Genomic DNA, 25,498 nt, shown 5'->3' with positions numbered 1-25,498 from the left:
AGCAGAGAAGAGAATTCTGGGAACAGGAAGGCTGGGGAGGAGATGCTGCCAGCCGCCACCATAAGTACAAACATGTAAGATACTGGTAAGCCACGAGCCATGTGGCAAGGTATAGATTTATAAAAATGGGTTAATTTAAGATGTAAGAACTAGATAGCTAGAAGCCTGAACCATTAGGCCAAATAGTTTAAATGATAAAAGAGTCTGTGTGTTTATAAGGGGGCTGTGGGACTGCTGGGGATTGACAGGACCCAGAGAGAAAAACTCTAGCTACAAAGTGGCACCTCTAGCAAATAGCATATCCTCTCCTCTCCTCTGCTTCCTTGGTCCACAGCTGGGGTTAAGTCAGCCTATGAACATGAAAGTCCCTTACAGGCATGCTTGTTCCTTGGTGCTCACAGAATCTTGGGCACATTGTAACCTGCTGGAAATATCAGAGATGAGGACTATGTAGTACTTACCAAGTACATTCAAATCGGTGCCTCCCCCAGACTGAATCTCCTTGTCAGAGTCTGCTCTATTGATCTTCACACAATAGTAGGTACCAGAGTCAGCAGGTGTGACATTACTGATGCGGATGGAAAAGTCCAGGTTGTTTCTCTTTGTGGGATCTTTAACATATGTGACTCTGGGGAACTTCTCTCCTGTGAAACTATATATTAGGTATCGACTCTGCCCTGTACCCTTGAACCACTTCACGGGCCCCACCGGGGACAGGGAGGTCACAGTGCAGTTCAGAGTGGCTGATGCTCCAGCAAAGACAGAAACTGATTTCTCAGGCTGAATCACCTTCAGGTTCTCCCTGATATCTCCTCCTGCAGGAAACATCAGTCAGTACTCATCCTGATGGGAACCCAGAGGCTCCTCTAGTTCATAATCATATACTGCTACTTACTAGAGCTCAGCATGACATGATCACAGTTCTCCTCACCCGGGGCCTCTGAACACAAGGATTAACACACACGAGGAAACTGAATCCCCGACACTGAGAACTCAGCAGGATTCTGACTGAAGCCCCAATTCTCTTTGCAATTCTCATGCTTCATCCAGTATCTGCTGGTTTTCACCTTCCGTGCACATGGCATGAGCCCTTCTTGTGTAATAGTATTGGGTGTAATTCATGGGACTCTTTAAAGCTAGTTAGATACGAGTGTAAGAGCTAGATATAACTAATGAGGTGTACTTTTGATTTCAAGATTCTCTAGGTCAGGCCTGCAGTTCACGATGGGGTTGCTTTACCAGGTGAAGTGATAAGGCCATAGATAGCTCCCAATATGCAATAAGATATAGCCTGATTAGAGAAATAAACCCTCTGTTTAAGTTACCAGTTCTTAAAAGTATGTGTTATAATCACAGTAGTTAGCTAATTAATTTTATGTGTGTGGGTATTTTGCTTCCATATATATCTGTAACACCAAATGCATGCCTAGTAGTCAAGGAAGCTAGAATAGGGTGTCACAACCCTTGGAACTGAAGTTATATATAGTTATGTCACCATGTGGGTGCTCAGAATTGAACCTGGGTCCCATGGATGAGTAGTAAGCGGCCTTAACCCATGAACCATCTCTCCAACCCCATGATGATATAACAGGTTCCTAAAAAGTTAGTGGTTTGACACAAGAGAAATGTTTTACTTCACACTTTGGAGGTCAGAAGGTCTAATTTACTGTAATAAGGCACCTGTCACAGGGTCACAGCACCCCACCCTCCAGGCTGCCCTGTTGTTTCCTTGCACATGGTGTGGTCACCTGGCTGTGCTCTCCCTTGTCACCTGTCTTCCCATAACCCTGACACTGATGATGCCTTCTTACCTGGACGTTGATGATCTGGTAGGTGCACTGTATTGCACTCACTATACTACATTAATGGACCAAGACTGTACAACATTCATTTGAGATACGAAAAGAGCAAAAAGGAAAGTCAGTAAAAGCACTAAAGAAAGTGAAGGGTCTGAATAGCAAAATATAACATGAAATGGAGAGAAACTGTGAGAATGAACCAAAAGGCATTGAGGAGTTGAGATGTATATAGCTTAGTCCAATGGGCAGGGTCCACAGAGGATTGATTTAGCAGGTTACAAAAAATATCTCAAATCATGAAAAAGGATCCTGTAACATTACCCAGTCAGCACTTCAGGGGTACAATTAAGAGAAGAAATTGAAGAATTTGGAGTGTAGTGCCAAGATTATTGGGGAAAAAACTGTTGTCTAACACCTTCCTGGTTTGCTAAAATATAAGAACTATAAATCTAACACATTGAACTAAATCAATGTGAGATAAACTCAGAGAGGCCCACACCAGTGCACACTAGAATCCAACAGACAAAGAGGAGTAACAGAGAATGCTGAGAGCAGCCTGGAGCATGACTCATCTCATCCTGCTAATGATGTGAACACAGCTCTTATCAGAAATGTCAACATCCAGGAGGCAATGAGACAGTGTGTGTGTATTCACAGTTCTAAAAGAAGAAAACTACATCCAGGATTTAAGTAAAACCAAGGATTCCACACATGGCAAACTATGGGTCCAACACTAGGGAGTAAACATGCTCTTTCTAGTTAAAAATCTGAGTTTATTACAATGATACCTGCCCTGGAGGAAATACTAATGGACTTCCTTTGTGTTGAAATAAAGGATCCCAGAGAATAAGGCCTAGTTTAAAAGACAATACAACTTCTGTCTGTATCATGAATTTTAAAATTTCATAAAGCATCCTGAGCTCCCAGTTTCCACTTAGCTGTTTGGTAATGGTGACTCTAATATTCTACCTTGTAGTTCTCATTAATAGCCTTAGGGAAGTTGATATACCTGGATCTGCTAGGAAAGGTTAGGGATGGGCTCAGGCTTCACAGTCACTGTTAGGTCTCAAACAAGACCCTCTGTTATGGCAAATCTGCTTCCCTCTTGATAACTGAAACCAAAAGCAAAAAGCAAGTCTGTGAAATTAAAACCTTGTGTAATGAGATAATGCTGAATCTAGCAAACACGTGGATAGTCTTAGAATACTTACTGATTAAAAAATAAAATATGGGAAAAATAATGGGAATGGGTTAGTTTATATGAGCCTACATAGTAATTTATATTTTGGTATAGTTATATACACCAATTATATGAATAATTTTGTCAAAGTTTATAATTTGTTCCAAGTGGAAATCCTGAATTTATATAATAAATTTATAGACTAATATTTTGGTTAGAAGATGCCATAAAGATTAAAAAGACCTATTTAGCTTTTACTAAGTTATCTCCAGAATTTGAAAAATGTAGCAACTCTCAAAATTTTGTAGACTGATTTAATAGAGTATTTAAAAACAAAATTGTAACTTAATTTTTTATGAAGCAACAGGACCTATAATATTGAAACAGAAATAAAACAGAAAGTATAGAAACAGTATGAATGGATAGCTTCTCTAGCAGGCTTGCTTAAACACGACACATTTGTAGGAGCCGTTCTTCTGCAATATTTCTTATTAGCATATTACATAATGAATAGAAACTAAAATGAACTAATGTTTTTGACATTTACAAAGTACTTTGATAAATTTAATTCTCTAAAGGTAAAATGGTAAATATGGGGAGATGTGAAAGTCAATGTCATGTCCCCAGGACCCACCTCATCCCTCACAAAGAACTAAAGCAGTAGCCAGCTGCACTTTGAGGTAACCAACTATGGAAGAAGGAAGGAAATCATCAGGAGGGACTAGAATCTGCCTTTCTGAGACAAAAGCACAGAAAACTAAACCTAGTATCCTGGCACCTGTGGAATCTGCTTTGCAGAGTGGACAGAAGAATCTCAGCTAACAGTGTGCATTGTTGTGGGTGATCATAGCTAATGGAAGTATCCAGTCATTACAGGCTTTAGCTGATTTAGAGAGACCAGCTGGAGTCTGCACAGCAACTTTGCTTAGGAGATTCTCCATCCTTCTCTGTCCCATTCCCAGAGCCCAGGCTGCAGTGGCTATGTACTAAGTAAGGGAAGTGTTTCTGACTTCACATAGGTAGGGTTGTTGTCAGTCCTCATCTGTGAGTCCACAGAAATCCCAGCACACTAGCACAGAGGTTCCAGCCTCACCATTCAACTTATCCCAGCAGAACCATAATGACAGCAACACTCAAGCCTGTCACTTGTCACAATGATGCAGGAGAAAAGTGTTTCAGCAAAGAGGAGAACAGAGCATGGTACATAAGAGTGAAAGTGAAGGATGTTGGATCTCTTTTGTCAATAGCCTCTAGTTCATAGTCAGTATTCAACAAACCCTCCCCTATGAATGATTTGTTCAGTGTGACATCTTCCCTTGTCACTGAACCCCATTTTAAATTGGTAATTTATGTAGAAATAGAAAACTAGTTTCCTATGTGAATGAGCTTCCCAAAGGAAAGCTGTTTGCATGTAAAAGAGTAAGCTGACGAATCCAGGAGAAGAAAGCCATAGATCCTGTCCTCACTTCATCAGGCTAAAGTTCAAGAGGAGATTAAACTCTCTAGGGGCACTGACTGCTCATCTCAGGACCTCAGTCAGACAGCCTGGGTTCAAGTCACAGCTTTCCACACTGCCATTAGAGTTGTTGGTTCTTCTGCTTCTTTTTCTCTGTCTGTGGCAATGTGACATGAGTATTAACCTGACATGTAGGCCCATATGAGCTAGAACCTTGGATTACTTTCTACAGTATCTGGGACATGCTGGCTGCTCATGACTTTGAAAAGTAATTTCTCGGTTAATTTGCTGAGTCATGAATCATTTGCTGACACTGGATAATCTGCACAGTGTCATGGAGCTGGGCACAGATTATGGAGCTGCATCTAGCTCTTGATACAGATGTGTATCTGGAGATAATTGTAGCTTCCTAAATTAGCTTCCCATAGATTTGAAAAAATACCTGGAACCAGCAGTTCAAAGAAGTAAATATGTCCTCTGTTTCATTGATTGAGAGAGTTCAGGGATCCTGGGTGGACTGGCTCCATTGCTGTGGTCTCACGGGAGGCAGAACCTCCTTATGAAGAAAGTGTGTGATGGAACAATGTGACTCATGTCCACCTTACCTTCTAAACACCCAATCATTTCTCACAGTACCATCAGCTGGGAACAAAGGCTAAATTAGTATATGAATTTTTGAGTATATTTCAGACTCAAAGTACAACATTTGTGCTAGACAACTTCCCAATATTGAAGTAAATTATTAAGATAAATCAACCAATAAAAGCAGAAGTTGCACTAAATATCACAGTTTAGAAATTTTAATCTGCTGGCCATCCTGTTGTATTGGAGCCTGTAGGAAGACAGACGATCATGGTAGAAAGACAATAATAAGGCAAGTCAGGGCTGGATCATGACTAAAAAGTCAGAGCAAAGGCACACAATGTCTGTCAGTGACATATTCCCCTTTAATGTTATCATGTGTATTGGTGTTGTTTTTGTTCAGGTAACAGTATATGGACTGATAAAATTATAATTATATATTTAGAAAAGTGTGTGTGTGTGTGTGTGTGTGTGTGTGTGTGTGTGTGTGTGTGTTTGAAAGAGAGAGTGATAACCAGAGATATCATGGATATATATATATATATATATATATATATATATATATATATAGAGAGAGAGAGAGAGAGAGAGAGAGAGAGAGGGAGGAAGGGAGAGAACAGTTAAAGAAACAAAGTAGGGGAGAAAAAAACAGAGAAAGCAGGGAATGATATAATTAATAATTAATCTAACTATGTATTATTTTGATAAAATCAAAAATAAAAAGCTTCAGGAAGTGCCAAAATCATCAGAAGGATTCATCAATTACTGCTAGAATCAGGTTCAGTGAAAATATAGTGAGCACATTTTAAAGTTCAAATTCTATTATTAGATGTCACAATAGAGCCCCTAACCACATTGGGGAGGGGCCTGAGGGCTGCTAAGCCTGACCTGAAGTTGTCAAGTTTTTCTCATGGACTAAGAAGGAACTGAAGACAAACAGCCTTTGGGAATCATAAGCAAGGACCACTCAGAGTGTCAATAAGAAGTGTCCATGAGAAGGGAAACAAAGCTCCCTGGAGAGGATCAAAAAGACCAGGGAAGTGTGAGGACCTGTTATATACAAGTGACTTATGCTCCATATTTCAGAGCTATGACCATAGTACCTCATAATGTGACTGTATTTTGAACAGGGTCTTTAAAGGGGTAAAGGTCAATTGAGTCATTAGTGTGAACCTTAACTCACTGTGACTGGTTAAATTTCAATAAATGAAGAAGTTCCACATGAAGGGTTCTTCTCCACGCACGTGTCTTTCCCACAGGCCTGCGCACTCTCTGTCCCTGTATTTCTAATAAACTCTTATAAGTGGATTCTGTCGTGTTTCATGACATTTCCTTGCAGGGTACGAACACAATGCAGCTAAATAACTAACACCACAGAGACAGGTTGAAGTAAGATCCTGTGTAGAAGGAAGGAGAAGATATAATTTATAACAGGAGAGGCACCGTGGAAGAAAGTGGCTCAGTGGACATCTTGACCCTGTGTTTCCAGCCTCCACAACTCTGAGGAAATAAATGTCTATTGTAGGGGTCTCCAGCCTGGGGTACATAACCATAGCAACCCTAGAAACAGAACACAGCCACTGGTAAGACAAAATGATAGTACAGCCCCTCAAAGCAGCAGCACTTGTTGAGAAGTCTGTGGTCAGATGAGGACGGAACTGGAGGAGAGAGGACAGAATGAGGAACCTAAGTGAGAATGGTGGCTGAGCATTGCAGAGACACTTCCCTCTGGCCATGCCACTGGCCTGCATGTCAGCTTCAATGTGCCAGGAAGTGAGCAGAGATAAGCATGGAGCCAGGCCATCAGCTGCTTTGGGACTGACTTGTGTTCTCTGATGGGTCTCAGAGTTATGTTGATTTAAGTGAGATTCTGCTGAAAGTAATTCTGTCAGCCTTAATATTAGAAAAATTTAATTATTTTTTTAAATAATTTTCAGACAGGATATTTTGGTCACCTGTTGCAACAGATGGACTCACAGAGCAGTACTCAGGACACGGCCTCTAGAAAATGAAGAATGTTCTGAACTTCTCTCCTTTGTCAGTCCTGGTGTTTACCTGGAGTCCTTTAGTTCTATTCACAGTGAAGGGACACTAGCCCACTGGAGCATGTGGCTCTGACAGACCTTGATCTTCTCCCCAGTTCCCTCTGCCTTGATAAAAAACCATCAGATTACATTCCTGGAGCTATCCCCTGAAGGTCTATTTCTTCATTTAGCCACTTCCTCCTCCCGAGGCTGACTTCCAAGGTCTTGCTATCAAAGTATTGAAATCGAGCAATCTGAAGTCCTCTTTGACTCCCCTCATTCACATGTTCAATTAAAATTAAGCCTCATCCTAACAGGGAGTTTCTCATTTTACCCTTATAGAATGCAGTTTTCCTATGTGCTACATCTGTCTCCCTTCTATGCAGAGACAGTCCTTTGTCTCTCTGGGACACATTTCCCTGTCCCCTTTCCTTGGTTCCCTTCCCCTTCTCCCTCTTCCTCTGTCTCCTGTCCCTTTCCCCTTATCCCTACCCTCTGCCCCTCTGGGACAAATAAATCTCCTATGTCATCTTGGCAAATAAAGTGCTGAGAACTTGGTCTTGAGGGTCCTAGGCCAATACTTTTCCTTTCATTGGTGCCAAAGCCCAGGATTCTGTCTACAGGATCCCTTAGCAGCACCAACACAGTTCTCACACATTCAGACCTCCTGATGCCTGATCTAATCCAACAGGGGCAGACTGGTAAATTCCTGCTCCCTTTCTGTCCTAAATAATCCCCAGGTTATCAGGTGACAGCTGTGGAGTGTCCAGAGTCCTTGCTCTGTCCTGTGGGATTGGGGAGACTGCACCCCAGCACAGACTTCATTGGTTATGGTGGACTCCCTTGGGCAGCAGATAGGCCCATTCTACCCTCTTCTCCTTAAAATATCTCCCACAGTCCAGCCTTCCCATCACTGCCATAGCTCCAGAAACCATCTTAGCCCCATGATGCCTGTCTTGAAACCAAATTCCCTGTATCAGCCACTGACTCCTGCCACACTTGCTCTCCTGTGTCCCCTGTCAGCTCAGCCTCTGCTGTTGAACCTCCTTAGTCACTGCCTCCTCCCTCCTCTCTTCCTAAAGCCATGTTCTCCACTATTAATTACTTCATGATCCTTCTTACATTACACCTCCCTCAGCCAAGGCCCTGGCTACTTTCCCAACTTAATAATCCTTTCCTGTCCTGACACTGCCTGCAGCTTAAACCCAGACATATAAAACAAGCATGATAAAGAGACATGCTGGCTCCTGGAAGCACCTCTAATCTCCTCCAAAAAAGATGATGGGGCACTCAAGAACCCACACCGGGAGCTCGCTTTAAATGAAACAAAGCTGACTACTGGATGAAAAACTGCCCTTTACATTGACTGCTGCTATAAGCCTGTTCAAACTGTGGATAAGCAAGGCACTAAGGAGTTGATTGCCCCACTTTGCCTAGACTAGTTGCTAGCCACCTTTAAATTCCTACTCCACAGGAAAGTCTCTGGGATCTTCTGGGCCTGGTAGCCAAAGACTGATGCTGCCCTGTGACCTCTGACCCCAACAGTCATACAGGAACCTAGAGTAACTGTTCAGGTATCCAGTCAGTTTGTCATATCAATTGATACAAAAGCCATTTAAATCATACTTCCTATACAAAATTTTCCTTCGCAGGTCTCCAATGACATTGATGGCTAACTGTAGCTTGAACAACACAAACACTCAGTCCATTTCATATATACGTTTTACTTTGCTGACAGGTTTAACACTAGGAAAGATTTGGAGTTTCTAAAGGTTGTGAGAAACAGAAAAGTAAGTTATGTAGGACAAGGAAAATGGGTATTACAAGGTATGTAGGTCTAAGATAAGTTTAAGTTATGATGGTGTATGTGTTAAGGTCTAAAGATATGAGAGTTTTAGTCCTGAGGTTTGAGAAAGTGATTTGTGGGTCTGAGAAAAAATTTAAGCTATATGAAAAGTTGGTTTGATTTCTTTCCGTCTTTCCATGCTAACCCCTCTCCCTCACCCATAGTCAGAATATACACCCAGTCCTCCAGACACTCCCTAGGAACCCCCTTAATTTGTTCCTTTCAAGGTTTTTTCTCCTCATTCTCTCATGTCTTATTCCCTTACTAGAAAAGTATGTCCACTCAAAATTGACGTACATTTTTGCCTTTTTACCCTAAGAGCAGCTCTCAGGATACTCCTGCATCCCTCCTCTTTTTTTCATCAAAAATCCCCAAACCTCTTTGTAGGGAAAAGGGGCTGGCTAGAGAAACCCACCATCACCTTGGAGCCCAGAATTAGGGAAGGATGGCTCAGATAAGACCAGTGAGAGAAACACAGTTTAACCAGATCAGAGCCATCTCTGCCCCTGTCCAACTGACTTGTAAAACCAACTAATCACAGAGCAGGACAGTAGAATCCTGGCCCTAGGGCCCAGGACCAGGGAAAGAAAGACAGTCTGTGTTTGGGACCAGAGTCAGAGAAGTGAACACTTTATCCCCAAACCCAGAACCCAGGAAATATGCCCTAACTCTGAGACTAGTACCAAAATAACACTCTTGGCTCCTAGAATCAGAGTCTGTGAATGAAATATGCTGGCCTTAGAGGTAGTGTCAAAAAGCCCAGAAAGGCCAGTGAAAGAAACACAGTTTGGCCCTGAAATCAGGGCCATCTCTGCCCCTTGCTCACAAAACTGGCCAATCCCTGGGCAGAAAATAAACTAACCAATCACAGTTGACTCCACCCCCTAGACATCCTATATAAACCGCCCTGCCAGGTCAGTTGTGAGCTGTTCTCTCCACCCTGGTAGAGGCAGCTACTCTCCTGGACTCCTCCTTCACAAATAAACCTCTTTCTCAAAAGAGTATTGGGTGAAGACCTTCATTGACAGCTGAACAGAAGAACCTTGCTGGGATGTCCCATAATGGACTGAGCAAGGAGGAGCTGAACAGAAGAACCTTGCTGAGATGTCCCATAGTGAACTGCGTGAGAAAGAGCTGGTAACACTGAGCCAGAGATTGTGGCTCTCCTGGAGAGGAGCAGGATTTCTGTGTCCTGTGGGGAAACCATCCCCCATCACAGCAGGTATATCCTGACCTTCCCAAAGAGTCAGGATACCCTTCCTTGCTGAAGCAGTTCCAGGCCTGACTCTCCAGAGAAGTCAGAAAACCTTCCTTTCCAAGGCTGGACTGTTTCTTTTCAGTCTCAGCCATCAGAGCTCTGCTAAACAGCTCCAGGTGTCCGGGACACCTTCAGGGCAGAGCTCTTGTCCTAAGCAGCTCTGAGATGTCCGGGATACCTCGCCCTCTAGGTTTGAACTGTCTCCTCACAGTTTCAGCCATCAATTTACTAACATTTTGGTGCCCAAACCCCAGACACCAAACCCAGAGCTTTTGCAGTTTACTTACATTTGGTGCAGAAACCCGGGACACAAAACCCAAAGCTTTTGCAGTTTACTTACACTCTTTCCTTCAGCCTCTTTGTCTAGTCGATGCCACTGTATGGGGTCCCACCTCTTGTCTACATGCTACAAAAGTAGACAAAGTCAAAGCAGCATGTAGACAAGATGTGATTTTAATTGCTACCACTGATGACATCACATTGTGAGGAACTTTCTTAAATGTTAGAACCTTATCCTCATTGTCTACTGTGGTGCTTGGGATCAAAAAGCAGAGCTTCAGCCACACTATGGACCTGCTCTACTCCAAGGTGACAGCCATGTCCTAAACACAGAGCTAAACTGTTTATTCTCCTCCTTTTGTTTTGGGTTTTTTGTTTTTGTTTTGGTGCAGGGTTTGTCCTGGTCTTTCTGTGGTATCTCTTGCTCTTTTTTCTCCACAATTTTACACAGATCCCCACTAGTAAATGAGGAAGGGCAAAGCAAGGTAGAATTCTTAGCCTGGGAAAAGGAAGGCAATTACCAGTGTATTTTATATTTTCTATCATCTTCTCCTGCAGGCTTCCTCCATAAACCTTGCAAATCTAGGGAAAATATTTGTAGATTTATATCTATAGTAACCCAGGAAATAAATGACGTCACAGAGGTACCACAAAGCTAGAGCCCTTCCTGCTTCCCCCATTTCTTGGCTTGCTTTCCTTAACCACATGCTAGTAGGTCTCATCTGTGACGAGTTTGAATTTCACATTGAAAGCTCACTAGCTCCATCTCTAAATGGGCTTCAGGTGGACTTAGCTTAGTTTGAAAACAGTGCTTACCCTCTGCAGAAGAAGCTAAAGGTGGTTCATTTCCTGTTAATCATAAGAGACACAGGTGTGAGCCTGTTGAGCAAACAGTGACAGTCCCTGGTTGAAAGCACACATATGGGTGGAGTAGTGAGAGGAAGGCAGTGTGCTGTGTAGATATCTTGTGCTGAAGTTAGCATGTGCAACAGTCTGCATTTGAAAATATCATTTCACATTTGTATTTCTACATATGTGATCCCTTCTCTAATGTCCATCAAATCAAGATTGTAAACAAGCGTTATTTGAAGTCAAGCTATCTAAACTCCAGCAAACCTGATGTCTCTATAGGTTTGAGTAAGTGGTAGACTGAATGTAATTTGCCTCCATAAACTCATAGGGAGGGGTATTATTAGGAGATATGGCTTTGTTGGAGTGGGTATGGCCTTGTTTGAGGAAGTGTGTAATTGTGGGAATGGGCTCCTTAGTTTAAAACATGTTCAAGATATGTTCAGTATGACACACATTTCACTTCCTGTTGCCTGTGGGTCAGTATGTGGGACTCTCAGCTTATTCTCCAGAGCCATGTCTGCCTGGGTGCTGCCATGTTGCTCCATGTTGATAATGAGTCAAACCTCTGAAGCTGTAAGCTACCCCAATAAAATGTTCTCCTGAATTTAGCCTTTAGTTAATTCACTCCCCATTGGTCACTTCCCTTTGGGGTTGCAAATGATAATTAATGGTTATTGTCCCTCTATATGATTCTTATCACCCCTCCATTTGACCCTGGAAGCCTGGCTTTGCACTGCCAAGGGATTACTGCTTGTAAGTGTATATAAACCGGGACTCCCGGGCACGTGGGATGGGGGTGGGGGGTGGAAAAGAGAATGGAAGAACTAGACAGGTAAGAACTTGAGTGGAACAAACTGAGATGGGGAAGAACTAGATTGAAGGGCTACAAGAGAGTAATAGAGAAATGAAATGAAAGATGAAGAAGAGCCAGATGGGGAAGTACTAGCTGGGTAAGAACAAGCTGAAAAGGACCTAGATGAGGCAGAATTAAGATGAGAGAATTAAGATAGAACTTAGAGGGGGCAATATTTAAATAGAGAAATCAGGCAGGAAAGGAGCTAGGCATGAGAACAGAATTGAAGCCGTGTATAAAGGATGGATACCAGAGGAATTAAAGCAAGTGGACTATAGAGCTCGGTGTGCTGAGACTCTATTTCCCAAAAATAGTCCTCGATGTTAGTAGTTCTCTCTCCTGAGCCCCTAGAATGTATAAAATCAAGGCTGGTCCCTCTAATATTATGTAAGAGGCCGAGGCTCTGGTAGAACCAGCCTTTTTTCTTCTTCCATGCAGACCATATTTTCAAGACTGGGCATAGAAGTCAGCTCCATTCTGTGGCTGCTGCTTTGGGAATAAGCTATGTGGTATATATACCATGTATGCAGTGTTAGTCTATGAGGCAGGATGCTTTGGTCAATTCTTGATTCTTCCTCATGTGCTCACAAGTCAGGTGTGTTCTATGAACCTCAGCCTCACCTCTAAAGGGAAGAAGTGACCTCTCTCCAATAGCTGCACACGGGTGAGCAAAGGGTGACATCTTTGTAAACTAGTTCACCCTGAGACTCATCAGGCCCTGACCAGAGGGTGTGTGGTTATGGTCAGGACTGTGGTTTTATGAGATCATCCATTGTGGCACCACTTGAGTAGTGACAAATTGAAACACATGAAATATTCCTGATCTGGGATCCGAATTAGTATGTCTCTAGCTGCTAAAACATGATGCTTTGTTTACACAGGGCAACAGTTCTTAATTCTGACATAGAGTTGGGGTGTGGCTGACTTTGGGGTAGCTTTCCCATCACTACTATTAGCATCTGACCGTGAGGAACATTTTGACACCTTGGGGAGCTGATGATGAATGGAAATTCTGGTTGAGTTTGAGCAATTCTGACCCAGCATTTCTTATGCATCATAAGGCTTCTCAATGGAGATAGAGTCAGATGTGGGTTCCAGGCCAGATCTCAGCAACGACTGACTACGTGATCATAGTCAGGGCACTGGAACACAGAGCTCACATCTCAAAAAGACTGGACTGGGTAGTGTGACTGTCCTTCATGCTGAAAAATTCTCAGAATCTAGACCTAGAAAGAAGATTTCAGGCCTCTGTCAAGAAATTCAAAGTGAGTGTCCTGTTGCCTTAGCTGGGGATAGGAGGTCATCTAGTTGGAGACTCCCATAGACATAAGTCTACATTGCTCAGAACCTTCAGTGTCTGAGAGAGTTGGTAGCTGACACAAAACTTTTTCAGACAGATCTAAGGCAAAGGCCTAGTTTGGTGCCAGCATCTAGACCAGGTGAGAGATTCTACCGGAAATGTGGGCACATCGTGAATGCTCCCAGTGTGCTGTGCATGAAGAGGAAATGAGAAACACAAGCCACCATGCCCTGGCCCTGTTACTTTCTGCTGTGGTTTGTTTTTCTTCTTGGGAGGAAGAGACAGACATTTTGGGTAAAGAGCCCCTGCTGGCCTGCTTACTGCCATCTCTGTTGACAGCTAGAGTGGAAGCTGGCATACACTCAGCCCCAGGTTGATTGGGGAGAAAGAGAAGACTTAATTAGGGGAAGTACACTCTGGAGGCAGTCGGCCAAGTCTGACTCTGTCACTGAACAAGGCAGTCAGCTCTCAGGGTTTTATGGAGGCACTAGCCTGAGACAGATTGAGAAAGGTAAGCATTGCTGTTTAGGCAGACCAGGGTATGGATTTACCCCCATTTACCAGTAGGGGGACCTCTAGCAAATAGCATGTCCTCTCCCCTCCTCTGCTTCCTTGGTCCACAGTTGGGGTAAAGTCACCCTATGTACATGGGCGGTCACTTGTAGACTTGCTTCTTTCTTGGTGCTCACAGAATCTTGGGCACCTTTTGACCTGTTGGAGATATCAGGGATGAGGAGGACAACATAGTACTTACCAAGCACATAGAGCACTGTGCCTTCCCCAGACCAAAGTTCCTTGTCATAGTCTAATCTGCCCATCTTCACACAGTAGTAGGTACCAGAGTCAGCAGGTGTGACATTACTGATGCGGATGGAAAAGTCCAGGTTGCTTCTCTTTGTAGTATCTGTAACATTTGTGACTCTGGGGAACTTCTCTCCAGTGAAACTATATATTAGGTGCCGACTCTGCCCTGTACCCCTGAACCACTGAATGGGTCCCACAGGGAGCAGGGAGGTCACAGTGCAGTTCAGAGTGGCTGAGTCTCCAGCAGCAACAGAAACTGATTTCTCAGGCTGAATCACCTTCAGGTTCTCCCTGATATTATCTCCTCTTGCAGGAAACATCAGTCAGTACTCATTCTGATGGGAACCCACAGGCTTTTCAAGTTTGTGATCAAGCATTGTTTCTTACTGGAGCTCAGCATGATGTGATCATGGTCTCCTCATTTGGACCTCTTAACAAAAGAATGTAACGACAAGGAAACTGAGTCACAGAGACACTGAGAACTTTGCAGTATTTTGATTAAAGCCCTAATTCTTTTTGGAATTCTCATGTTTTATCCAGTATCTGTTTGGTTTTCATTTTCTGTGCACATGGTATATGGCATTTCTTTTTTTTTTTTTTTTTTTTTTTGTTTTGTTTTTCGAGACAGGGTTTCTCTGTGTAGCTTTGCGCCTTTTCCTGAAAATCACTTGGTAGCCCAGGCTGACCTCGAACTCACAGAGATCCACCTGCCTCTGCCTCCCAAGTGCTGGGATTAAAGGCGTGTGCCACCACCACCCGGCGACATATGGCACTTCTTAAATAATTGTATTGGATGTGATGACCTGACTCTTTTAGTACAGTGAGATGTGAACTTAGTGCTTTGTATAGTTAATGAGATGTACATTTTATTTCAAGTTTCTCTGGGTCAGGCTCCCAGTTCTCGATATGGTTTCTTTATCAGGTAGAGTGATAATGCCATAGATAGGTCCCAATATGCAGTAACATGCATCTTAATTAGAGAAATAAAACCTTGGCTTAAATTACCAGTTTTTAAAATACAATAATTACATTAATTAATTAACTAATTAATTATATGTGTGTGAGTATTTTGCTTCTGTGCATGCCTGGTGCCCAAGGAACCTAGAAGAGAGTGTCAGATCCCCTGGAACTGAAGTTACTGAAGATGGTTGTGAGTCACCATGTGGTTACTGGATTGAACCTGTGTCCTATGGAAGAGTAGGAAGTGCTCTTAATCCCTGAACCGTCTCTCCAGCCCCAACATTATACTGACTTTAAGGATGTAACAGATTTCTATAAAGTTAGCGGTTTGACACAATAGAAACGTTTTCTTTCACGCTTCAGAGATCAGAAGTTTCATTTTAACTTGGTGTAACAAGGCAGTTAGCATGGTGTCACAGGACCCCACTCTCCAGGAGGACCGGCTTTGTTTGTTGTATATGGTGTGGTCACCCGAGGGTACTGTCCCTTGTCACCTGTCTGCCCATCACAGCACCCTGTTTGCTCAGTAACTCTAAGACCCACAACTCTGACACTTCTGACCCACTTTTGCTGGGCTTTGGTAATCTGGGAGGACTGCACTGTGCTGCACTGTACTACACTACTGGACCAAGACTGTACAACATGCATTTGAGATATGTAATGAAAAATGGAAATTCACTAAAGGAAGTCAAGAGTCTGAACAACAAAATATGGAGATAAATGGAGAGAAACTGTAAGAAGGAATCTAATGGAATTGGGGAGTAGAAAACTACATAACTTATTAGTTCAATAGACAGAGTCCACAGAGGATTTAGGAGGTTACAAAATAAAAATCTAAATAATGGGAATGGACAGAGTAACATTACTCAGCAATGCAGGGGCAAGGAGAGAATAAAGAGAAGAAATTGAAGAATTTGGAGTATAGAGACAAGATTATTGGAAAAAATGTCTCACACCTTCTTGTTTGATAAAATATAAGAACTATAATTCCAACACACTGAAATAATTCAAACTCAGAGAGGCCCACACCAGCACACACTAGAATCCCACAGACAAAGAGGAGTAACAGAGAATGCTGAGAGCAGCCTGGAGCATGACTCATCTTCTTCAACATCAAAATGATATGAACACAGTTTTTATCAGAAACGGAAGCTTCCGGGGGTAATGAGATAGTGTGTGTGTTCACAGTTCTTAAAGAAAAAGCACACCTAGAATTATATAAAACCAAGGATTCCTCACATGACAACACTTTGGGAACAATAAAGGAGAGAAGACATGCTATTCTTTTTTTATTTTAATATTTTATTTTATAATTAACTTAATTTCACATATCAGTCATGGATTCCCCGCCCTCCCTCCTCACACCCCAGCAATTCCCCCTAATCCAGCGCTCCCCCAATCCCACCTCCTTCAAGGCAAGGTCTCCCCTGGGGAGTCAGCCCAGCCTGGTAGACTCAACTGAGGCAGGTCCATCCCCTCCTCCCTATACCAAGGCTGAGCAAACTGTCCCAGTGTTGGCACCAGGCTCCAAAAAAGCCAGCCCAGGCACCAAGGACAGGTCCTGGCTCTACTGCCTGTGGGCCTCCCAAACAGTTCAAGCTAATCAACTCTCTCACTTATCTAGAGGGCCTAGTCCAGTTTCTTGGAGGCTCCTCAGCCATTGGCTCACAGTTCATGCGTTTCCACTAGTTTGGCTATTTGTCTCCGTGCTTTTTCTAATCATGGTCTCAATATCTTTCACTCATACAATCCCTCCTCTCTCTCACCAACTGGACTCTTGGAGCTCCACCTGGGTCCCTGCTGTGGATTTCTACATCTGCTTCCATCAGACACTGGATGAGAATTCTATCATGACAGCAAGGGTGTTCAGCCATCTGATCACCAGAGCAGGTTAGCTCAGGCACTCTCTCGACCATTGCCAGTAGTCTACAGTGGAGATATATTTGTGGATTTCTGGGGACCTCTCTAGCACTCTGCTTCTTCCTATTCCCCTAGGGTCTTCATTCATCATGGTATCTCTATCCCCATTCTCCCACTGCGCTCCTAATCCAGCTGGGACCTCCCCCTCCCCTAAGCTCTCTTTCCCCTGACCCTTGCCCTCCATTACCCCCCCCCCACACACACACAGTTTGCTCATGTAGATCTTATCTATTTCTCAGTCATTGGGCGATCCATGTGTCTTTCTTAGGGTCCTCTTTACTAAGTAGCCTTCCTGGAGTTGTGAGTTGCAGTCTGGTTATCCTTTGCTTTACATCTGGTACCCACTTATGAGTGAGTACATACCATGTTTGTCTTTCTGAGTCTGGGTTACCTCACTCAGGATAATTTTTTCTAGTTCCATCCATTTGCCTGCAAAACTCATGATGTCATTGTTTTTCTCTGCTGAGTAGTACTCCATTGAAGACATGCTATTCTTAATCGAAAGCTTGAGTTCATTATAATGACACCTACCATGCAAGAAATACTAATGGCTTCCCTTGGGTTGAAATAAAGAATGACAAAGATAAGGCTCAGGTATAAAAGACAACACAAAGTGCGGTGTGATGGTCTGTATGTGCTCTGATTGGTCAATAAATAAAACACTGATTGGCCAGTAGCCAGGCAGGAAGTATAGGCAGGACTAACAGAGAGGAGAATTGAGAGAACAGGAAGAAGGGGGAAGACACTGCCAGCCGTCGCTATGACAAGCAGCATGTGAAGATGCCGGTAAGCCACAAGCCACGTGGCAAGGTATATATTTATAGAAATGGATTAATTTAAGATATAAGAACAGTTAGCAAGAAGCCTGCCACGGCCATACAGTTTGTAAGCAATATAAGTCTCTGTGTTTACTTGGTTGGGTCTGAGTGGCTGTGGGACTGGCGGGTGACAGTGATTTGTCCTGACTGTGGGCCAGGCAGAAAAACTCTAGCTACAACAAAGTTTGGCAGTATAGTGAATTTTGAAATTTCATAAAGCATCATGAGCTCCCAGCTTCCACTTAGCTGTTGGAAAATGGTGGCTCTAATCTTCCACTTCAGTGGTTCTCATTAATAGACTTAGGGAAGGGAACTGCCGAGAAGGACAGCTTCCCTAGATAACTTAATCCAAAAGCAAAAAGGAACCTTGAAAAGTTAAAACCTGTGTAATGAGCTAATACCATATCTAGAAAACATGTGGATAGTTTTAGAATACTACCTAATTAAAAAATGAACAGGGAAAAATAATGGGAATAAGTTACGTTTATGTAAGCTTACAAAGTAATTTTATATTTTCACATTGGTGTGTACACAAAATATACAACTAATTTACTCAATGTTATATAATTTTTTCCAACTGGAAATACTAAATATACATATCATATTTACAGACTAAAATTTTTGTAACAAAAAAATTAAAAGACCTAATCAGATTTTGTACTGATATATGTACAGAAGCTGAATAAATGAAGCAACTCTCACATTTTGTGAACTGGTTTAGTTCAGTTTTTAAAAAGTAGAATGTTAATTTCCAATTTTATTAAGCACTGGATCCTATAACATTGAGATGAGTACAAAACTCTAAGTATAGAAACAGTACATATGGCTTGCTTTCCCAGTAGGCTTGCCTACTGGGACATATATGTGGTAGCCACTCCTATGCAAAATTTTGTATTAGTGTAGTTGCTCTAGAATAATGAATAATAAACTAAAATGAAATATTTTAATTTTATAATATTTTAACATTCATGAAGTAGTTTGGTAAATTTAATTCTCTAAAGATAAAATGGTAAATGTGGGGATATTTGAAGGTCATTGGTGCATGCCCAAGACCCACTTCATCTCTCAGAAAGAACTAAAGCAGTAGCCAGCTGCACTCCGAGGCAAAGTACTATGGGCAAGTGAAGGAAGTCATCAAGGGACAGGGTGGTGGCTAGAACTTTATATTTCTTGGAAGAGACCACAGAAAACTCAACTAAGTATCCTGGCTACAGTGGAATCTGCTTTACAGAGTGGACTTGAGAATCTCAGCTAACTGTGTGCATGGATGTGGGTTATCGTAGCTAATAGAGGCATCCATTCCTTTTAGGATCTAGCTGTTTTAGAGAGACCAGCTGGAATCTGCACAGCAGCTTTGCTTGGAAGAAACTTCATCCATCTTCTCTGTTCTATCCACCAGAAAGAAGGCTAGAGTAGCTATTTACTATCTAAGCAACATAAGTGTTTCTGGCTTTATACTGGTTGGGTTATGGAAGGTCAGACAGTCCATCATATCCTCATCTGTGAGTCCCACAGAAGTCCCAGCACACTAGCACAGGAGTTGCAACCTCAGTATTCAACATATCCAGAAGAACAACAATAACAGAAACCCTTCAGGCTGTCAAGAAGCCCAATGTTGCAAAAAAAAAAAAAAAAAAAAAAAAAAGTAGTGTTTCCACAAAGAGGAGAATAGAGCATGTTATACTAGAATAAAAGTAGAGGATGTTGGGTCTCTTTTGTCAAAGGTTATGTGACTTTCAATCTGAATTTTATGTTAATGGGAAGACTGGGAATTGGTGGACATTCTGTACCTGCCACCACTCTGCCCCGGGACCTATTTTACTTAGTATGCTGCACTGCTCAAACATACAGCAGGTTCACTGTGGTTCTTCTTTTGCTTCTGTCTGTCCTGACTATGGGCTCATGGCTTTGGCTGTGCCATGGGCAGGTGGTCCAGGCACCCAGTTCTCCCAGGGCTAGCAAAGTCAAAGGCACTTTCCAACATCTGATATTAACTCTGTAGCTACTGTTCCATCCCTCCCACTGTTGGAATTCCTGCACACTGGCCTTCCCACCCTCTCTGCTGTATCGTCACAGTTGTTCTCATCCATGGGAATTATTTGTGGGCTGCGGTTTTCTTTGAACTCTGTAACAAGCTGTGGAGAATGTTGTTACACAAAGACGGTAGACACTTCAAAGCCTGCCTTGTTCCTTTAGCTCGGACTAATATTAGAAAATAATAGTTTCTCCCCAGTCCAAGACAAGCGACACACATTTTCCTGATTTGAAACCTCAGAGCAGTTTCAAACTAGACTGAATGTTTCTGTAAATGGATCATAAGTAAAAACTTTACAGAGATACACAAGGTCAGAGTCACAGATCTCTAACCAAGGTTATTAATACCAAACAGCATTGGCATTCTAAGCAAGGTTATTAACACAAAGTTACTTAAGATACGATACCAGTTCTTCACTTGCCAAGTCTGCTGATGAAGAGTTGTGTCTCAGAGTTTGTCGTACTGGGCAATGCACCCTCCCTCTGGTCCTGAAACCTTGAAACCTTGTGTTGCCATAGTAAATGGCTCAGCTCCTTATCGCTTACCCTAGGAATGTGCTTTTGACCAATGAGAGGTGACTCTTGTAATTTTTATTATTGCTTCAAGCCTCATGTAAGGGAAGAATTTTGAGGCTAGATGAGGAGAAGCAGGAGAATAAGCACAGAGAAATAGAGATAAGAAATTGGAGATAATTAGGAGAGGAGAATTAGCATTAAAGAAGAATAAAAGAAAATGACCCACAGATGGTGTGTCAAATTAGTATATAGCAACTTTTCGTTCCCTTGCTCCTGAGAAGCATGTCTCTTCTGGGACCCTGGGTAGGGAGCAGGTCTCTCACTCACTAAAGTTATTAATTGCAGCTGAAAAGCCCAGATTGGAAATAAAGCTAGCATTCCACAACAGATGATCCAAAACACATTTTCAGAAGGAAGAGTCCTTACTGTAAGGCCCTTTTCATCGGTGTAACAGAAAAAATGATCACCAGGTGCATGTATCTCAATGGAGAACACAGGAAACATGAAGAAGACAAGGCTGCATGATGCCTTCTAAAAAAAATACGCAATTCTATCAACAGATCCAGAAGGCATTATATTGATTAAATTCCTGGCAAAGAATTCTAAGCAAAGATTATAAGGTGTTAATAATTCAAGAACATACAATGGATGTGTACATAAATCATATTTCAAATCACACTTCTCAAGGGTCCACATATCACTATAGGGCTGGGCTGTTGTGCCATGATACTTAGCTGGTTTGACTTTTAAAGTCTGTGAAAGATGGGAGAAGGGAAGCTGACTTGTTAATCAAGTAATATCAATAATCTTGGAAGGAAGAACTGGAATACATGCCCACACTCAGTGATTCTGAAGTTGTTTGTCCAGTGATGCACTTGAGGGGCTCCCTGAGTGAAGTAAACATCTCAGGGTGAACATGTTCAAGAGCAAACTCCTGACATGGCCTGTAGATTTGACATGAAGCTCATTTCCTCTTGCAGATGCTGGTGCCCTATGTCGAGAAGGGTCTGCACCCCCACATCAAGACTGATCCTTCGGGAAATTGTATAGGCTCCACTTCAGCCTGTATCCAAATATGACCTTTCCTGTTTTCTCTCCTGTCACTGTCCAGTGCAAGCCACCCTCTCTCATTTGCTGATATGCAACAACCTTCTATCTGTCCTGGAGAGTCGGTGTTCAACCATTACATGGAAACTCAGTTCTAAACACTTGCCAGGCCATGGTGCTTCTCCATTTCAAGCTTGTACTCACCTGGAGTGAAAGCTTGGTCCATGAACACGGTAAGCTCTACTTAGGGTCTTTGCCATGTGCCACAAAGTCCATCTTCTAGAATCCTGGGCCAGGTGGCACATGCTCAAATTTTCTTTTTGTCTTTACTCAAATTTCCTCTTTTCAGTGATGTCCAACCACACCTCCTGCTTTCAATCTCTAACTCCCCAAATAGCCTTCTTATTTCTTTGGATAATTGGACATATTTTCATATATCACCTTTTAAAATATCAATTTCATGTTTTTACGTAATTGTTGTCATTTTTCCCAGTAGAGTCTAAGCTCCACATGGGTGACCATTCTGCCACTTGTATTCCCCAGTACAGCACGTGTTCCTACAACAACATTTAGCTCATAGTCAGTATCCAACAAACTCTTCCCTGCTTATGATTCGCTCAGTGTGACATCTTCCCACTTCGCTGAAACACATGTTAAACTGGTAGTTTATTAGAAATAGAATCCAGTGACTTCAGTCAGGCAGCATCCAAGCAACAGCTCTAGACATCACCATTAGGGCTGTTTGTGCTTCTACCTCTTTTTCTGTGTGTATGGCAATGTATTAAGAGCAGATCATCCACATGAGACAGAACAATGGAGTGCTTTGCACAGTATCTGAGACATGGTGAGTGTTCTTGACTTTGAAGTATAATTTTTCAGTTGATTTGCTGAGCCATGGTGCCTTCCCTGACACTGGATGATATGCATGGTGTCATGGAGCTAGATCTGGCTCTGGATATGGATGGGCAACTGGATATACTTATAGCTTGCTAAATTATCTTCCTTCTGATTTGAAAAATACCTGGGATCAGCAGCTCAAAAGAAGAAATATTTCTAATGTGTAATGGGTTAGTGTTGCTCATCTCCACCTTACCATCTAAATATTCAGTCATCTCTCACAGTAGTGCCTTTATCTGGGGATGACAGCTTTAACACACAAATTTGTGCTAGACATCTTCCAAACATTGAAGTAAATTCCTGAGACAAATCAACCAATAAAAACGGAAGTTGCAATAAACACCACAGTTTAGAAATTTCAGTCTTCTGACTGCTCTGTTGCATTGGAGCCTGTAGGAAGACAGCAGTATAGCAAAGCATGGATAAAATACTAAGAAAAAGACAAAGCAAAGACACACAAATCTGTGACAAAGATATACTACCCTTTAATATTATAATGTTTATTGATGTTTATCATGTTTATCGATGTTGTCCTTGTTTAGATAACATTATGTGAACTTAGCAATTTGTTATTTACATATTTAGGAATGGGTGTGTGTGTGTGTGTGTGTGTGTGTGTGTGTGTGTGTGTGTGTGTGTATGTGTGTGTGTGAGGGGGGACATTTAAAGAAACAGAGTCCATGAATTAAGGGAAAGAGAGTAGAGAAAAGAGATGCAATTTATTTAATTATGTATTAATTTACGAAAATAAAAAACAAAAAGTTTCATGAAGTGATAAAATCATCAGAACTCATACCTTAGTGATGGTATCAGGTGCAATGAGAATGTGATGTGGACATTTTAAAACTTCAACTTCTATAACATTAGATAACATAACACCTAATTAAAGAGTGGAGCCTGAGGGCTAATAAACCCTGACCTGAGGCCATCAAATGTTTCTCATGGACAAAGAAGAAACTGAGGATAAACAGCCTTGGGGAATCATAAGAACGGACCACACAGAGTGTCAATATTCCTGCTTACCAAGAGAATAATGAAAACAACTCCCTAGAGAAGATCAAGAAGAACAGGAATGTGTGGCTACATATAATTGAAAGGACCAAGAAGACTCCATAACAGGCTGCTTGGTCTTTTCTCAGAGATCAGGGCTCAATTTCAATTTCCTGAGAGTTGAGCAAGCAGTTTCTGGAAGGACTATGACATAGTCCTTGCAGTAGCTCTCTTTCTGCACGTACTCTGATTGCTCAAGGGTCAGTCAGTTGTTTATTGTCTGGGAACCCTCACCAACTTAGAGCTATGTGCATGGGTAAATGTGAATGCTCAAGGCTAACCAGCCTCCATGGCAGCTCAAGGACAGAACCTGGGACTTGTCCAGGCCTGCCCCAAAATGATAATTGTGACCCCCAACCAGTAAATTCAAAGGTTACACACCCTCACCCAATCATATAACTCCAAGGCTTGTACCACCCTGCTTGTGATTTTTTCCCTTTAAAAACCTTTCACCCTGAGAGCTCAGGGCTGCCCTTCTCCACCCACTGTGTGAGATGTTGGATGTGGACCACGCCCAGGTTTGCTTGTTATCAATAAATCCCTTTGTGTTTTGCATCAGATATTGGCTCTGTGGTGGTCTTTCTTGGGGGTCTCCCGATGTGGATACAACGTTGTAGATGAATTGTTTATACTCTACATATCAAAGCCACAAAACTGTATCTCATAATGTGGAATAAGGTCTTTAAAGAGGTAAAGGTCAATTAAGATCACTCGGATGGATCTTAATCCAGTGTGACTGGATTCGTTTAAAGAAAATGAGAAGATCCACACAGACAGGATGAGGTAAGGTCATGTGCATGAAGACAGATCAAGAAGGCACAGTTTACAACAGGAGAGACATCACAGAAGAAAGTAGCTCAGTAGATGTCTTGATCACTCAATTCCAGCCCCCAGAACTGTGAGGAAATGAATGTTTATGGTTTTGGCCTCCAGCCTGGGGTACATTGCCATGTTACCCCTAGCAACAGAACACAGCCACTGGTAAGACAAAAATAATAGTACAGCCTCTCAAAGAAGCAGCACTAAGTGAGAAGACTGAGGTCAGATGAGGAAGAACTAGAGGACAGAATGAGGAAACTAAGTGAGAAGGAATGGTGGCTGAGCCTCATCAGAGACACTTCCCTCATGGCCCTGTCACTGGCCTGCATGTCAACCTCTCTCTCAGGTAGTGAGCAGAGAGTGCTGAGCTTGGAGCCAGGCCATCAGCTGCTTTGGAACTGACTCATTGTCTCTGATGTGCCTCAGAGTTACAGTGACTTAAGTGTGATTCTACTGGAAGGAATTTTGTCCATGTCTGGACTCACAGAGCAGCACATATGACTTTGCCTATAGGAAACATTATTGTGAACTTCTCTCCTGTGGCAGTTTGGTGGTTACCTGGAGTTCTTGACTTTCATTAGCAGCTGTGGCCAGTGGCAGGGAGATGCTCCTACTCCTAGGACACTCACCTGTGAGTCCCAGCAGTAGGGTCAGCAGTAGGATACTCTGCGGAATGTGGGGCCAAGCGTCCAGGTCGAGCATGGTGAGAGTGAAGCAGCTTGCTCAGTGCAGTGTCTGTGCTGGTGAGATCCCCGGATCTGATCTGCAGAGAAACTCAGTGCTGTGGCTTATCCTGCCTAAAGAACATGTCAGTGATATGATGAAACAGGAAACATACTGATTATTTTGAAATAGAGACACAGTGTTACAAGCAGCTGCAAGGGAGAGGTAATTTACCATGCATTTTAGAGGGACTCAGATATGCACAGGAAAAAAATAATCCTTTCTCTTCTCTCTAACCTATATTAGATCCACTTGGTGTCAACACATCTTATCTTAGTAACTCATCAATTGCAATCCAGGACACAACCATGTTTTATAGCACACCTAAATTTAAGACCCCAGAGATTATTCCTTTGCAGCCTATCCTGTCCCAGCCTCATCTAAGTGTTCTCAGTTAAGCCCATATAATGTGTATAAAAACAGCTCAGTGTTGGAGTAAATCAGCTGTCCTTTTGGAATGACCCCTTGTGAGTCCACTGCT

At 42.4% G+C, this 25,498-nt stretch overlaps 1 protein-coding gene across 1 annotated transcript in view; it reads right to left on the bottom strand.

Annotated features, from left to right (window-relative positions):
• Positions 1-25,498, bottom strand: part of LOC114704110 (signal-regulatory protein beta-1-like) — a 93,436-nt gene that overhangs the window by 5,012 nt on the left and 62,926 nt on the right. The window contains exon 3 of the mRNA XM_037202374.1: positions 462-815. Coding sequence (XP_037058269.1) covers positions 462-815 — 354 coding nt within the window. The remainder of the gene's footprint in view (positions 1-461; positions 816-25,498) is intronic.

Source organism: Peromyscus leucopus, chromosome 2 (assembly GCF_004664715.2).
Source record: "Peromyscus leucopus breed LL Stock chromosome 2, UCI_PerLeu_2.1, whole genome shotgun sequence".
In the NCBI taxonomy this organism is placed as follows: Eukaryota; Metazoa; Chordata; class Mammalia; order Rodentia; family Cricetidae; genus Peromyscus; species Peromyscus leucopus.
Note: the sequence above shows the minus strand (reverse complement) of the source record. Positions and strands in the feature narration are given on the sequence as shown.